The 15,904-nt window shown below is 48.6% G+C and overlaps 1 protein-coding gene across 2 annotated transcripts in view; it reads left to right on the top strand.

Moving 5' to 3' along the window:
* Positions 1-15,904, top strand: part of LOC125447002 (protein shisa-9-like) — a 130,925-nt gene that overhangs the window by 60,692 nt on the left and 54,329 nt on the right. The window contains exon 3 of one of the 2 annotated variants that reach the window (XM_059640602.1): positions 13,068-13,198. In XM_059640602.1, coding sequence (XP_059496585.1) covers positions 13,068-13,198 — 131 coding nt within the window. Of the gene's footprint in view, positions 1-13,067; positions 13,259-15,904 lie in introns of both variants that reach the window. The other variant, XM_059640601.1, reaches the window with a different exon arrangement.

Raw genomic sequence — 15,904 nt, 5'->3', positions numbered from 1 at the left:
CTAGACCCTTCATCAGAGAGGGGGATGGGGTGAGGGTGCTGGAATAAATAGGGAGAGAGGGGGAGGCGAACCGAAGATGGAGAGAAAAGAAGATAGGTGTAGAGAGTATAGGTGGGGAGGTAGGGAGGGGATAGGTCAGTCCAGGGACAAGAGAGTTGCAATGGGAGAGAGATTCCCTGAGGTTGGTCCGGAGGGAGGAGGGTAACTTCTTCAGGTTAGGCACCTCCCCACCTATACTCTCTCCACCTATCTTCTTTACTCTCCATCTTCGGTCCGCCTCCCCCTCTCTCCCTATTTATTCCAGAACCCTCACCCCATCCCCCTCTCTGATGAAGGGTCTAGGCCCGAAACGTCAGCTTTTGTGCTCCTGAGATGCTGCTTGGCCTGCTGTGTTCATCCAGCCTCACATTTTATTATCTTGGAATTCTCCAGCATCTGCAGTTCCCATTATCTCTGATACTATTTTAACCTCACTGCGAAGCCTCTTCCAGGGATGCCTAACCTGAAGAAGTTACCCTCCTCCCTCCGGACCAACCTCAGGGAATCTCTCTCCCATTGCAACTCTCTTGTCCCTGGACTGACCTATCCCCTCCCTACCTCCCCACCTATACTCTCCTCTCCACCTATCTTCTTTACTCTCCATCTTCGTTCCGCCTCCCCCTCTCTCCCTATTTATTCCAGTTCCCTCACCCCATCCCCTTCTCTGATGAAGGGTCTAGGCCCGAAACGTCAGCTTTTGTGCTCCTGAGATGCTGCTTGGCCTGCTGTGTTCATCCAGCCCCACATTTTATTATGCTGTTTATATCAGTTTGTGGGAAACCTATCTCTACAGAGTTCATTTATTCTTCATGTCTGAGGGTTGCTGAGGAGTTTATTCATATCCTGTCCTTTCTGCTTTTACTTGGTGCCATTTTCTGTATTTTTCTGGTTATTGTTTCCTACCTCTCATGCCTTCTTTGGCTCACGTTACTCCCCCGACCCCAGCCCCGCTTCTCTCCTACTCCTTTTAGGGTTTTAATTTTTGGATTCCTTCCCACTGTACTCACGCCTCGCTCTGTGCCATCGCATGGCTGTGACTGACTGACGCTTGCTGCTCTCCACAATGTCATTGTAAAGACCACACTAACCTCCCAGTTCTCGCATTGCCAGCACTGAGCCTTTGGTTTTGTTCCGGTGGAGGGAACGAGGCCATTCAGCCCCTCCTACCCATGCTCCGTTCAATAGACCGTGCCTGACCTGTATGTTAACTCTGCCTGCCCCACCTTGATTCTACAATCCTTCATACCTCTGGAGGTGAAGATGGGTCAGTCCCATCTACTCCAACTTAACCATGCTGACCCAGTTCCCCAAAGTAAACTTGCCTACGTTTTGTCCATATTCCTCTAAACCTTTCCTATCCACGCACCTGTCTAAATGTCTTTTAAATGTTGTAATTGTACCCGTATCCTCTGGCAGCTCATTCCACACCCGCACCACCCTCTGTGTGAATAAGTTTCCCCTTAGTCCCTTTTAAGTCTTTCCCCCCTCACCTTAACCCTATGCCACTACTTTTAGACTCCCCTACCCCAGGGAAAAGACCTTGGCTTATTCACCTTATCTATGTCCCTCATGATTTATAAACCTTTAAGCTTCAGGGAAAAAAGTCCCAGCCTATTCAGTCTCTCATTATAGCTCAAACCCTCCAATCTCATTAGCATCCTTGTAAATCTTCCCTGCACCTTCTCCAATTTCATAATATCCTTCTTGTAACAGGGCGACCAGAATTGTACACAGTTTTCCAAACGTGGCCTCACCAATATCCCGACATCCCAACTCCTGTGTTCAATGCTCTGGCCAGTGAAGGCAGTTGTGCCGAATGCCTTCTTCCCCAGGCTGCCCACCTCCAACACCACCTCCAAGCAGCTGTGTAGCTGAGCCCTGAAATACAACTGGGAACTGGGGGGCGAATTCTCAGTGGGTCTGGCAGCATCTGTGGAGAGAGCAACAGAGTTAACGTTCCGAGTAGACCATGATTGCTCTTCATGTTATCTCTGTTTCTCTCACCACAGACGACATCTGAGGGCTTGTGCTGTTGCAGAGACAGTGCGGTCGTGGTAATTTAGTAGGGGCTTAGGAAGCCCGGGACTGAGGCTAATAATCTGAGGCATAGGTTGAAGGCCCACGTTGGCACTACGTGATACCTGAATTCAATAAAAAGTCAGTGTAATAGTGGCTGTGAGCTGATTGTTGTCAAAACACATCTTGCGCACTAATGCTTTTCTGATGAAGGGTCTAGGCCCGAAACATAGAACATAGAACATAGAACAGTACAGCACAGTACAGGCCCTTCAGCCCACGATGTTGTGCCTTTAGTGCTCCTGAGATGCTGCTTGGCCTGCTGTGTTCATCCAGCCCCACACTTTGTTATTGCCCACTGATGTCCTGCAGGGAAGGCAACCTACTGCCCCTTCTCCGATCTCCAGACCCACCGCAACATGGTTGACTCGAGGCAACGGGGGCGGTGGGGGCAGGAGATGTTGGGCCAGCCCATGTGCTTACATCCCCTGAATGAATCAAGAAAATATTCACCCCGCCCTACCACCCCGTGGCAGAAACCGAAACAGAAGACTCTCTGTAGGGCTTACTGACCAGGGTATTGGGGGTGGCTAGGCCTTTTCGACAGGTTGTCCAAGCCCAGGGCTGAGACACCCACATACATTATGCTTTAGCCATGGAACTATACAGTGTCTGAAGAGGCCCATAACCATATGGCTGTATCTCTGATAGAGCTCTCCAATTCGTACCAATCAACACCTTTTTCCTCGTAAACCTGCAGAATTTTCCTTTGCAAATCGTCAAAGGTCCCTTCCACACCGGTAATGCTCACTTCCAACCTCTTCCATCAGGCAAGAGACACAGAAGCTTTAACACACACTTCAAGAGCATGTTCGAGAGCATCTCCCTCCTGAGCAAGGAGCCATGTGATAGTGATGTCGGATCACTTGGAAATGGAGAGTCTATAGGGCCCGAAGGGGGTTCCGTCTGTTTACTATCTCCTGTACCTGGTTATGTTTAATGGAGTCTATTAACCCTCATTTACTGGAGTGTAACCTCACCTAATTCCAATTGGAAAACCTGGGCTCCTATCACTGAAAAGCACTTTCCACTAGTTTTTCTACCGAGCCTTTCCCTTCCACCCCCCACCCCCACCCTCAACATTTTGCATAGCTCTCCCCATCCTTCTTGAATTCTAAGCTGAACAATCCCCACTTTTCCAAGTTCTGATCCTTTAAATAATGATAAACAGATCCCTCTCTCTCCCCTATGTTTGTTGAGAATGGGGCTCCTTGGAAATCTTCCCATCCAGATGCATCACAGCTTGATACAGCCCACTGCTTCTCCCAGGACTGTAAGAACCTACAGGGACTTGTGAACACGGCCCAGTCCATCAAACAAACCAGCCTTCCATCCATTGGCTCAGTGTTCATTTCGTGCTACCATGGGAAAGCAGCCAACATCATCAAAGCCCCCTCCCACCCTGCTTATACTCTCTTCCAACCTCTTCCATTGGGACAAAGATACAAACGTTTGAAACAAGTATGAGCAGATTCAGAAACAGCTCCTTCCCTGCTTTTATCAGCTTAATGAGCAGATCTCTCATGTATCAGAGTTGATCTTTCTCTGTATCTTCTCTGTAGCTGTTACATTATATTCTGCACACTGTTCCATTGCCTTGATGTACCTATGTAAGGTGTGAGTTACCTGGATAGCATGCAATACAACACTTTTCACTGTGTCACGGTACATGTGACAACAATAAATCAAATCCGACTAATTTTACAGGGCATATTTGGAGAGGTCTTCTAAAGAGCTTGCATCAATATGATGGGCTGAAGGGTCTCCTTTAGTGCTGCAGAGTTTTAGCTTCTACTCCTGGCCTACTCTATTGATCAGTGCTGGTGTTGCTCACACAGTGATAAAGGAGCTCACCCACAGCTAGTTATTTTAAGGTAGACTTTGATTCTACTAGAGGCAGACAGAGCTAGATCCAATGCAGGGATTTTGGGAAATGAAAGAACCACAGAATAGAATTCCTATAGGGTGGAAGCAGGCCATTTGGCCCATCAAGTCCACAGCAATCCTCTGAAGGGCAGCAGGACCCCTACCCTATCGCTGTAACCTTGCAATTCCCATGGCTGCCCCACTATCGTACACACATTAGCATGGCCAATCCACCCTGACCTGCATACCTTTGAACCGTAGGAGAAAACCGAAGCAAACCCAAGCAGAAAGAGCAAACTCCACACAGACAGTCACCCGAGGTTGGAATTGAACCCTAGTCCTTGGTGATGTGAGGCTGCAGCTCTAGCCACTGAGCCACCGTGGTTCCCTAATGGCAATGATTGTCCATGAGGGAGGTAACAGAGCTGGGAGGCACAATCCCACTTAGTGCAGTGTTTGTGGCTTAAAGAGCTCCTCTCCACTTTATCCCTGACCTCACAGGGCACAGACTGATGTCGCATGAATTGGCTACAATCAGAAAAGGAGCAAAGATGAATCGCAGATCGATTCATTGACTGATTTAATGTCATGTGTACCGAAGTACGGTGAAAAGCTTTGTTTATGGTCACAGTAAGCAAAGGATGTGCAGTCCAAAAAGACTTAGACAGAGGTAACATTGCACAGGGTGTGCGCTACGTGAGATCAATGTCAGCAAGATCAGTGACGTTCATCAGTCTAATAACGGCCGGGAAGAAGCTGTTCCTGAAGCTGCTCGTGTGCGTGTTCAGGTTTCTGTGTTTGCTGCCTGACGGAAGAAGTTGTAGGAGACCATTACCAAGGTGCGATGGGTCTTTGATGATGTTGGCAGCCTTTTCATGGCAGTGAGCCGTGTAAATGGAGTCCATGGGTGGAAGTTTGGCTTCTGTGATGGTCCAGGCTGTACACTCCATCTTCCGTAGTTTCGTACTGTCCTGGGCAGAGCAGTTGCCGTACCAGGCCGTTGCGCACGTGGATAGTTAGGTCAATGGTGCATCTGTAGAAGATGGTGAGGGACCTTTTGGACACCCCAAATTTCCTGAGCTGCCTGAGGAAGAAGAGGCATTGTTGTGCCTTCTTGACGGTTGCATCTACCTGGGAAGCCCAGGACAGGCCGTTGGCTATCGTCACTCTGAGGAACTTGATGCTCTTCAATGTGTGAGGTGCACAAACAGCGAGATCAATATTAAATTAAAAATTTGAGGGGTCCATTCGGAAGCCTAGTGAGAGCGGGGAAGAAGCTGTTCTTGAATCTGTTGGCACGTGTATTTAAGCTTTTGTACGTTTTGCCTGACAGAAGAGGTTAGAAGAGATTATAATCGGGGTGTGAGGGGCCTTTGATGATGTTGGCTGCCTTCCTGAGGCAGTGAGAAGTGTAGGTGAGTCAATGGATGGAAGGTTAGTTTGCGTGATGGACTGGGCCGTGCTCACAACTCTCTGTAGTTTCTTACAGTCCTGAGCAGAGCAGGTGCTGTACCAGGCACCCAGTTGGAATGCCCAGCCCATCCCCTGTGTGTCACTAACAATTAAAAATCTATCAACCTCTACACATCTTGTCGATTCCAAAATGGAGCTCCAACGCAAACATTTCCTAGCATGAGTAGAGTTTTTTTTTCTGGAAAGCAAAATTATCTGGTCATTTTGTTTCAATGTCTCAATATATAGTATAATGAGGCTCAGGAGAACAGTAATGTGACTCCAACATCAGTCAAAGTGAATAGACCAGTTTGGAATGAACTCATGAAGAGACAGGTCCTAGAAACTGCACTCGAGAGCTTATTTGATAATTTGCATTGTACACATAATGGGGTAACATAGAACACGGGGGCAGCACAATGCCTGAGTGGCTAGCGCTGCAGCCTCACAGTGCCAGGGACCTGGGTTCAATTCCAGCCTCGGGTGACTATCTGTGTGGAGTTTGCACATTCTCCCAGTGTCTGCGTGGGTTTCCTCCAGGTGCTCCGGTTTCCTCCTACAGTCCAAAGATGTGCAGGCTAGGGCGGGTTGGCCATGGGTTACTGGGATAGTGTAGGGTCAGGTCCTGGTGGCATACTGTTTGGAGGGTTAGTATGGGCTGAATGGCCTGCACCTATGCTGTTGGTGTTCTATGATAAGGAATAGGCCAGTCAACCCATCAGACCTCTTCTGTCCCAGCTCCTCAGAACTCACAGCTCCCCAGGACTTCAAAAATCTGTCCAGCAACTCTAGAAATGCTTGAGGGCTTGAACTGTTGTACTTTAGGAGACAAAGAGAAATTCCTGGAACTGTAGTGACACAGGGTGGAGCTGGAGGAACACAGCCGGTCAGGCAGCATCAGGGGATCAGGAAAGGCAACATTTAGGGCCTAGCCCTTCATCAGGACTAGGACTCCTGATGAAAGGTCCCAACTGGAAACATTGGCTCCCCTGCTCCTCTGATGGTGCCTGACCTGCTGTGTTCCTCCAGCTCCATACAGTATCGACTCTGAGCCCAGCATCGACTCTTCTTGCTGTCTCTGCCTGGAAATGTAGTTGAGACAGGTTTCAATTCAGGCATTCAAGGGATGATGAGGTGAATAGAAATGGCATAAAGGCAGGAGACTGGCACTTGGGCATAGAACCAGTACAGACACGATGGGCCAAATGGCCACTTTCTGTGCTATAACAATTCAGTGAACAGCCTGAGGGATAGTATATGTACAGGCACCGTTAGCCTGAGATAGTCCAGAACCAGACTGTTAGTGTGCAGGGAGCTTTATTTTGTAATTTATTCACAGGATGAGGGTGTCACTGGCTAGGCCAACATTTATTGCCAGAGGGTAGTTGAGAGTGAACCAGATTGGGTCTGGAGTCACATGTAAGCCAGGCCAGGTAAGGATGGCAGATTTCCATCTCTAAAGAACATTAGTAAATCTGGTAGGTTTTTATGACGATCAACAATGGTTCCACTAAACTCTTAATTCCACACTTCTTCTTTAAAATTTAATTCAAATCACGGGATTTAAAGACAGGCCCTCAGAAGGAAACCCATGTCTCTGGGCTAATAGTCCAGTGATAATATCACCAGGCCATCGCCTCCCCCTTTAGTGAATGGTTCTGAGGAGGGGTCACCGGACCCGAAATGTTAACTCTGTTTTTTTTATCTTCACAGATGCTGCCAGACCTGCTGAGCTTTTCCAGCGACTTCTTCTGTTTTTTTGTTCCCGTGGGAATGTTATTGGGGGATCGTTAGGTTGACATGATTGGCCTAAGGTACAGTCGATGTCTCAGGCAAGCAGAAAATAACAAGGCACACTCTCAAGGGGCAGCCGTGAATCTAACAGGATATCGCACCTAACAAACACTATTGACAATTGTGTTGCTCATCAGCATCTCACTGTATAGGGACAGCATTGACACAAAGCACAGAGTGAAGACCATCAGGTCGTTGCCAATACTAGCAAGATGCTCCTGGGCTGAAAAGGGAGCTTCTATGTAAACATCAGCCTTCCTTACCTGCTGTAGTATCGAGGAAATCCCCACGTTTTCTGAGGTCCCTGAACTTTTGGGGGGTTGATGTGGTGTTGGACTGGGGTGGGCAAGGTCAGAAGTCACAGGGCACCAGGTTATAGACCAACAGGTTTATCTGAAATCACGAGCTTTCGGAGCACTGCTCCTCCTTCAGGTGCTGCTGCCCGACAAAGTGGCAGCGCTCCGAACGCTCGTGATTTCAGATAAGCCTGTTGGTCTATAACCTGGTGCCCTGTGACTTCTGACCTTTCAGTCGGATGTGAGGGTGTTGTGTTGTTCAGGAGGGGGGGGAATGGATGTGACTGACACCTCCACACATATCAGCTGAGTGCTCAGCGATAAATACGGTTTACCAGCTGCTAACCCTGCCATCGCTCGAACGGCAATGGCAGGATGTGACAGGCCAATGAATTATTGACCGTTACATCAGATCGAAGACAGCTCTCCGACTGTAAAATGCCAGTTCTCATTCGGCTTGCTTTCCTGCATTGCAGAGATACCTTGACAGAATTCATTAACATTTCAGTGACTGACTGAGTTAGACAAAAAGAAGCTTGACGAATCCATGGAACGATTCGCAGTGGCTCTTCCCTGGCAGCGAGAGAAGTACCGCGCACTCACACAAAGGCAAAACACCACAGACGCCGCAAATCTGAAACTAACATAGCAAAGGCTGGGGGAAGCTCAGCAGGAATTGTGGAGAGAGGAACAGAGCTAACATTTCAAGTTCTGAAGCAGAGTCAAACTGGATGAATCTTCTTCAGAATGCATCGGGTTGTCCTTTTTGGCCGGAAAATTCGAAGGGAAAATTATCTCTTAAATGGGAAGCAGATTCAAAGTGCATCAGCGCAGAGGGATCTGGGTACATGAATTGGAGAAAATGGATATGTAGGTGCAGCAGAGAATTATAAAGGCGAACAGAATCCAGGCATTATTGCAAAAGGACTGGACCATAAAAGTAAGGAAGTGTTGTTACAATTATCTAAGGCATTGCTGAGAACACACCAAGAGTATTTGTCTACATTTGGTCATCCTTACTTGAGGAAGGACGTGTAAGCCATGGACGCAGTTCACACAAGTTTGATTCCAGGGATGAAAGGGCTGTCACGCAATGAACAGATGAATCTCTTGGGATTATACTCGCTGGAGTTCAAAAGAATAAGGAGGGTTATAAAATGCTGAAGGGGATTGATAAGGTAGAAGTTGAAAAGATGTGAGACAGTCTCAAACAAAGGTCATAGACACAGAGTGAGAGGAGGTGGGTTCAAAGCTGAGATGGGGACAAGCTACTTCTCTCAGATGGCTGTGCATCTGTGAAACTCACTGTCCCAGAGCGCAGTGGAGGGAGATCAACAGATTCCAGAAAGAAATAGTATCAGAGATAATGGGAACTGCAGATGCTGGAGATTCCAAGATAATAAAATGTGAGGCTGGATGAACACAGCAGGCCAAGCAGCATCTCAGGAGCACAAAAGCTTTTGTGCTCCTGAGATGCTGCTTGGCCTGCTGTGTTCATCCAGCCTCACATTTTATTATCCAGAAAGAAATAGATCTGTTTCTGATGAAAAGTAGGACAAAGGGCTATGGGGAGCGGGCAGGAGGGTGGAGGTGAGACCAGGATAGGATGACCCCCGGTCATGTTAAGTGACAGAGCGGGCCCAGAGGGCTGAATGGCCTTCTCTCGTTCCTAATTCCTCTGTTGTTCTGCTGCCAGACCCGCTGAATTTCTCTAACGTTCCCTGTTTGTTTCAAACACTTGGCCTGACTGTCAAGTCTCACCCAGTTGGAAAACGTCATTCCATTTTAATTTTAAAGAGGCGATACCATCTGAAGTTCATGCTTCAGAGTGCAATCGGAACTCTGACTGGTTTAATCGATTAGGTGGTGATGACTCAGAGAGGAATATTGATCAGGACGGTGCACAGAGAAACCACTTCACACACCTGATCAGACAGGCTGGACTTTAACATCAAACTGCCAGGCAGCGTCCGCGGGGTCCCTCCCAGCAAGTAGGGTTAAGGTGCCAGGTGTAATGGAATTTCAAAATAGTTTCTTCGAGTTTCTAACAGTTTGATGGGTAGGTAGGGTAAAAACCTGAGGGAACGCTGCTAAAACCAGTTCATGCAACAGTTTGCATTTATATCAGGATTTATTAACTCTGAAACAAGAATGCTTCAGATATAATGAGCTATTTGGAGCTCAGCAAGAGCTAGCATTAAGACAAACAGCTAATTTCTGAGTGGCCATTTTGTGACAGCCATTTTGAGTGCAACTGTTTTGGTGTGTTTGTTTGAATATTGACCATTTTAAGTGGACGTTTTGGATTTGGCCATTCTGTGAGTGGCCATTTTGTAAGCGGCCATTTTGAGTTTGGCCATTTTGAGAACAGCAACATTCCACAAATAGCAATGACACATTGTGCAGTTCCTAGAGGAGCATTAGCGCAGGTAACAGGAAGCAAGTTGTGCCAAGTAATATCAATACTATGATCACATTTAATCAGAAATAAATCAATATGTTCAAGTGACTGTAAACCCATGTTGAATCCTGGTTTACACACCATCATTTATTTGAGTGTCCACCTTTATAGTGATCTCAGTCTCACCCAGTGAATGCAGGGGCCCAGCAGGTTCCACAGACGATGCTGTGGATTGCATGTTGTTCAGTAAACCACAGGCTGCAGAGTCGATCCCTGATCTACTCGCCACCCTGTACTAGATTTTACTGACCCCACTCCAGAGGGGAGTACAGCTCCTACATTTGATCTCCATGTCCCAGAGCTCCGACAAGAAGAGCAAACAGGCCGGGGCTCCCGCCTGCGGAGTGAGTCCTTGCTGGGTGTGGTGCAGATGTCAGTTGATGCCAGGCTGATGTCTTGGGATGCCCCTTGCCAATCACAGCCTTGGCCAATCCCTGACCAGCCCTCGGGTAAGGAGTTGGGTGACCATGTGCCCAAGGTCTCATGGGGGATCGGTCCTTGTAATCAGGCCTCAGGGCCCTTACCATGGGGCTGCAGGTTCAAGAGGGAACTGCAATGCCCATGATGAGCTGTATTCTAGGCCGCAGCCTCACTCTTGGCCGTAAAAAGAGCAGCTTCAGGAGAGGCGAGGAATAAAGCGGAGGAAAACAAATGGGACACCCTTGGAAATGTTGCTGTCGTTTTTGTGTTGTGTTGGGAAGGTCATGGCAGCTGGAAGATCCAAATGAGCACAGTGAAATCAAAAGAGAGAACTGTGGGCTACGGGCATCTGCCTGAAATCTAAATATATGGTTTTTTTGTTGTTGTTGTGTCAATGTGTCAATGTTACAGACAACAAAAAATTTCAACCAAAATTCAGTTCTTTTGTTAAGTGTTGAGATAGGTCGTTCCTTCAGGTCCATGGTGCTCTGTGGTTTTACCGCGGAACGACTTAGCTTCGCCACACGGCACGGCATTCCAGTTCCATGATGCCATTCACCGAGTGGCTCCAAGGGGAACAAGGAGGAGATGGAGGGTGGTGGTGGGGCGTTGCTTTTCAGACCGGAGGCCTGTGGCCAGCGGCGTGCTGCAAGGATCGGTGCTGGGTCCACTGCTTTTGGTCAGTTATATGAACGATTTGGATGTGAACGTCGGAGGTGCGGTTAGTAAGTTTGCAGGTGACACCAAAATTGGAGGCACAGCGATAGCGAAGAAAGCCACCTGAGTGTACAGCGGGATCTTGATCAGATGGGCCAAGGGGCTGAGGAGTGGTAGATGGAGTTTAACTCAGATAAATGTGAGTCATACTGCATGGAAGCAGACTCTTCGACCCAGCCAGACCATGCCGACCATAATCTCAAAGTATATTGGGCCCACCTGCCTGCCCATGGCCCATGACCCTCCAAACATTTCTTATTCATGGTACAATTACAACATTTAAAAGGCACCTGGATGGGGATATGCATAGGAAGGGTTTAGAGGGATATGGGCCAAATGCTGGCAAATGCGACTAGGTCAGACTGGGATGCCTGGTCAGCACGGACATGTTGGACCAAAGGGTCGGTTACTCTGCTGTATGACTCCATGCAGTTCATGGTAACACCCATGGCATGGCTGGACAGACCAGCTCCATGCTGCAGTTTCATAATGTGATCCCACTCTCTGGCTCCCTGATGAGGCTCCACCCTGTGGCTATATAATGCAGCTCTGCCTGAAGTTCTACAATGTGGCCCCATGGTGCAGCTCCATGATGTGGCCCCATGGTGCAGTTCCACATGAAGTAGGGATGTCCCACTGCACTAATATTATTATGCGAGAGGACCAGGAGGATCTGGAGTGAAATTCCACCCAATCCTGTCTGTCTATTCCTTTACATCCCACCATCCTCTGCATTCAAATGATCATTCTCCACCATTTCAGAGAACTCCAGCAGAAACCCACCACCAAACACATCTTCCACTCGCTTCCCCCCATCTGCATTTCACAGGGACTATTCCCTCCGGGATACTCTAATCCCATTCCTCCATGATCACCAACACCACTGTCCCCTTCCCATGGCACGTTCCCATGTAATCGCAGAACAACACCTACCCCTTCGCCCTTTTCCCTGTTCACCATCCAAGGGCCTAATCTGTCTTTCCCGCTGAAGCAGCATTTTCTCCTGGACCTGCTCCAATCTGGTCTATTACATCCGCTGCTCTACGTTGGAGAAACCAAACGCAGACTGGGTGATCGCTTTGGGGAACACCTCGAGTCTCTGCACAAGCAGGATCCCGACCTTCCCACAGCCGGTCATTTTAACACAGCGTCCTGCTCACATTCCCGCGTGTCTGTCCTGGGCACGCTGCAGCGTTCCAGTGAGTCACAGCTCAAACTGGAGGAGCACCATCTCACCTTCAGGCAACCTTCTGGACTGAACATTGAGTCCAACATCTTCAAATTGTAAGCCAACTCCCATTCCTTCGCTTTCTTTGAGCTTTACTTGTTACATTCCCAGTCACCATGTCCTCTCCCTGCTCCCACCCCAGTGTCTTCCCAGCCTGGCAGTTAGACACACCATTGCTCTGCCACTCTCACCTTCAGATCACTTTACCTGAACTATCAACATCTTGCCCCCACCCCCAGCACCCCACACCCAACCACCCTGACACCCTCCCCAAACAATATTTTGCCTCCAGTCAGCTCTGACGAAGAGGCATCTAGACTCGAAATGTTGGCTTCCTCCCTCTCCATGGATGCTGCCTGCCCCACTGTGATCGCCAGCATTTGTTGCTTTCAGTGTGGGTCTACCACTTGTTAAAACCGGTCGCTGAGCTGGGAGGAATGGAATCTCCCTGAACCTTGCGGGTATGTCTATCTCAGGCTCTCCTCACTGTCCGTGCTGGAGCTTCATTGTGCTCGAGCGGGGACAGACAGACACCGGTTGAGGCTCTGGAAAAGCTATTTGATTGGGAGGTTTTAGAGCAACAAGGGTGCTGGGGTGCTGAGTTGGAGATTGCAGTCTGACCCACCGAAATAGTGAGTTTTCAGGGAGGTGGAGGGGAAAGACTTCCTTCAGTTGCAGTGTGCTAGCGAAGCTCTCTCTCACTCTCTCGTCTCTCCAGAGCGCTGACTGACCTGCTGAAACAGCAGAGCCATCACTCTATGGACTACATCGAACATGGCGGAAATTTTGGAGCCGTTCAGGTCCCCATCGCTGACAGCCTCACGCCAAGAGCACTGAGGAGCAGTGGAGGTAGGTTCAACGCCTCGCTGGACGGGGAGCACCCTACATTGAAGGCCTTCCTGAGTCAAGGTGAGATTCCAGGCGCTGTGAGGACAGGACCTCCAGTTGCGTCACTCCCCTGCCTCTAATCCTGGGCCATGGATCTCAATCACTCCTTTAGCCTGTCAGTCACAAGTGTGCTCAAAGTAATCCTTTCAGAGCTGAAACAGGAAAATAACAATTTTAACTTTCGCCATCCTCCTACTTCAATGCAGTTATTTTTAACTGGGAAATGGGTGTCACTGAAAAGGACATCATTTGCTGCCCCATCCCTAATTGCCCTGGTTCTGAGAGACTCGCCTAGGCCTTTTCAGAGGGCAGTTATAAATATCATCGCAAGAAGGCACCTCACCACCACCTTCTCAAGGGGCAACTAGGGATGGGCTGGAAATGCCAGGCCTGGCCAGCGACGCACACATCCCATGTATGAATAAAGTAAAGGTTAAGAGTCAACTGCATAGCTGTGGGCCTGGAGTCACAAGCTGGCCCAGATCAGGTAAGGATGGCAGCTTCCTTCCCTAAAGCGCATTAGTGAACCAGATGGGCTTTTTGCATCAATTAACTGTGGTTACTAAGACTAGCTTCATTTTTTAAAATTAGTTCACAGGGTGAGGGTGTTACTGTCTGGGCCAGCATTGATTGTTCATTCCTAGAGGGTGGTGTGTGTATGGACTGAGTTACCAGAGGAAGTGGTGGAGGCTGGTACAATTACAGCATTTAAAAGGCATCTGGATGGGTACATGAATAGGAAGGGTTTAGAAGGATATGGGCCAAATGCTGGCAAAGGGGCTAGATTAGTTTAGGGAATGTTTCCGAGCTGTTCGACTCCAATGCAGAAGAATATGTTAACGAAGTGGGGTGACGCAGAGTGTGCAGTATGAATGCTTGCATAGACCAGAGGGGCCAAATGGCCTGTATCTGCGCTGTGGGTTGCTCATCCTAGAAGGATTGACCAAAGTGGCGTCAATGTGTCTGGTGACCAGACGAACAGTGATCATCAGGGCAAGCTGATGTAGTCACTTTGAGTGAGAGCTCAGATTCATTCGCAGTTCCCGACAAACTGCTCACTTTAATCTTCATCAATCCCATTGTAGAAGATTTGAGAAGTGTGGATGAAGACACCAGTAAGAAACTTCCCCAAGTCATGAAGTTCCACAGCATTTTCTACTTATTTCAGAAATTAAGTGCTCAGTTAGAACTGCGTCCAGTTATAATTACACATCTACTTAACAGCTAAAGTTTGTGGGGACAAGAAGAGGATTTACACCTGACAAGGTGCGCAACAACTAGACCTTTCACAAATTCGCTGTTTTGACACTCACTGTCAAATGTGTTCCTTCCTGCTCCAGTCTGAGTTTCCCCTCTCAGTTCTCAAGTACAGAGTCAGAATGTTCCCTGGCTCCGAAGGCTCGCCTTGGATCACAGATTGGGATTTCCGTTCCAGCCCCCACACCGGACAGCCCTACAGAAGGAGACCAAATCCAACAGGGCACCTCCCCGTCCCAAAGAGTAACCCACCTCCCCAGAAACCATGCAGCGTCAATCATCAGCTAACATCCAGGAGCGAGAGCTCTGCTCAAAGCTCCCCACCTTTAAAAGGCTGAGGGCTACTGTAACTTGGCACAGTTACAGCCTCTCCCACCCTCTGTCCTCATCTACCTCCCTCAGGGCACTGTGGATCAACCCACAGCACAGGGCTGCAGCGGCTCAAGAAGGCAGCTCACCCCCACCTTCTCAAGGGGCAACTAGGGACAGGGAATAAATGCTGGGCCCAGCCCACATCTCACAAAAAAAAGTTCAAACCTTGCTCTGACTAGGTCTAACCAGCTCACATCCCTGCTTCAGTCCCTGCTGAACGAGAAGTAAATTGGCCTAGAGGCTTTGTTAGTCGCTATGGAATCATGGGTGTGTGATTTGGAACCCAGGGAGGTACATGATTACCCATAAGCCCTCTACCTCCTCAAACCTAGATCATGATCCTTAAGTCTAGCGCCCATGTGGTACCCAATCATTAGTCAACATTTGGAAATATTCATATCATTCCCTCTCCTCTGCAAGACATAAGAGTTCTGCTCAGATTTAATCAGCTGGTGACAGCAGACGCCCTTCGAGGGTGAAAACCAGACAATGAATCTTCATGGTTATTTGATCAGATGTGGCCCCAAGGCTAATAGTTAATGCAATAGTCAGGCATCTATCTTATACACAGGAGCCAGCAGCAATCATAAAGCTAACATCCAGGAGCGAGAGCTGGGCTGAGACCTCCCCATCTTCAAAAGGATGAGGCCTACGCTGAAGGCCTAACCCAGGCGCCTTAAGCCTCTCCCACCCTCTGTCCTCATCTACAGCACGATCAAAACCTACCTTTTTAACTGGGAATTTTCTCCTAATTGGGACTTGGAAAATTGTCCAGAAAGAGAGAGAGACAGAGCTACAGGGGCTACAGGAGCGGAGCGGGACAACTCCCACAGCCCAGAGATGCGCAGGCTAGGTGGATTGGCCGTGCTAAATTGCCCAGCAGTATGTACATTAGATGGCTTAGCAATGGGGAATGAAGGGTTGCAGGGCAGGGGTTCGGGGAATGGGTCTAGGTGTGATGCTATTCGGAAGGGAGGTGTGGACTTGTTGGGCCGAATGGCCTGTTTACACAGAGCAGCGATTTAAAATAAAACTTCC

This window comes from Stegostoma tigrinum, chromosome 38, assembly GCF_030684315.1.
Source record: "Stegostoma tigrinum isolate sSteTig4 chromosome 38, sSteTig4.hap1, whole genome shotgun sequence".
Classification (NCBI taxonomy): Eukaryota; Metazoa; Chordata; class Chondrichthyes; order Orectolobiformes; family Stegostomatidae; genus Stegostoma; species Stegostoma tigrinum.
This window is presented reverse-complemented; position numbering and strand designations above follow the sequence as displayed.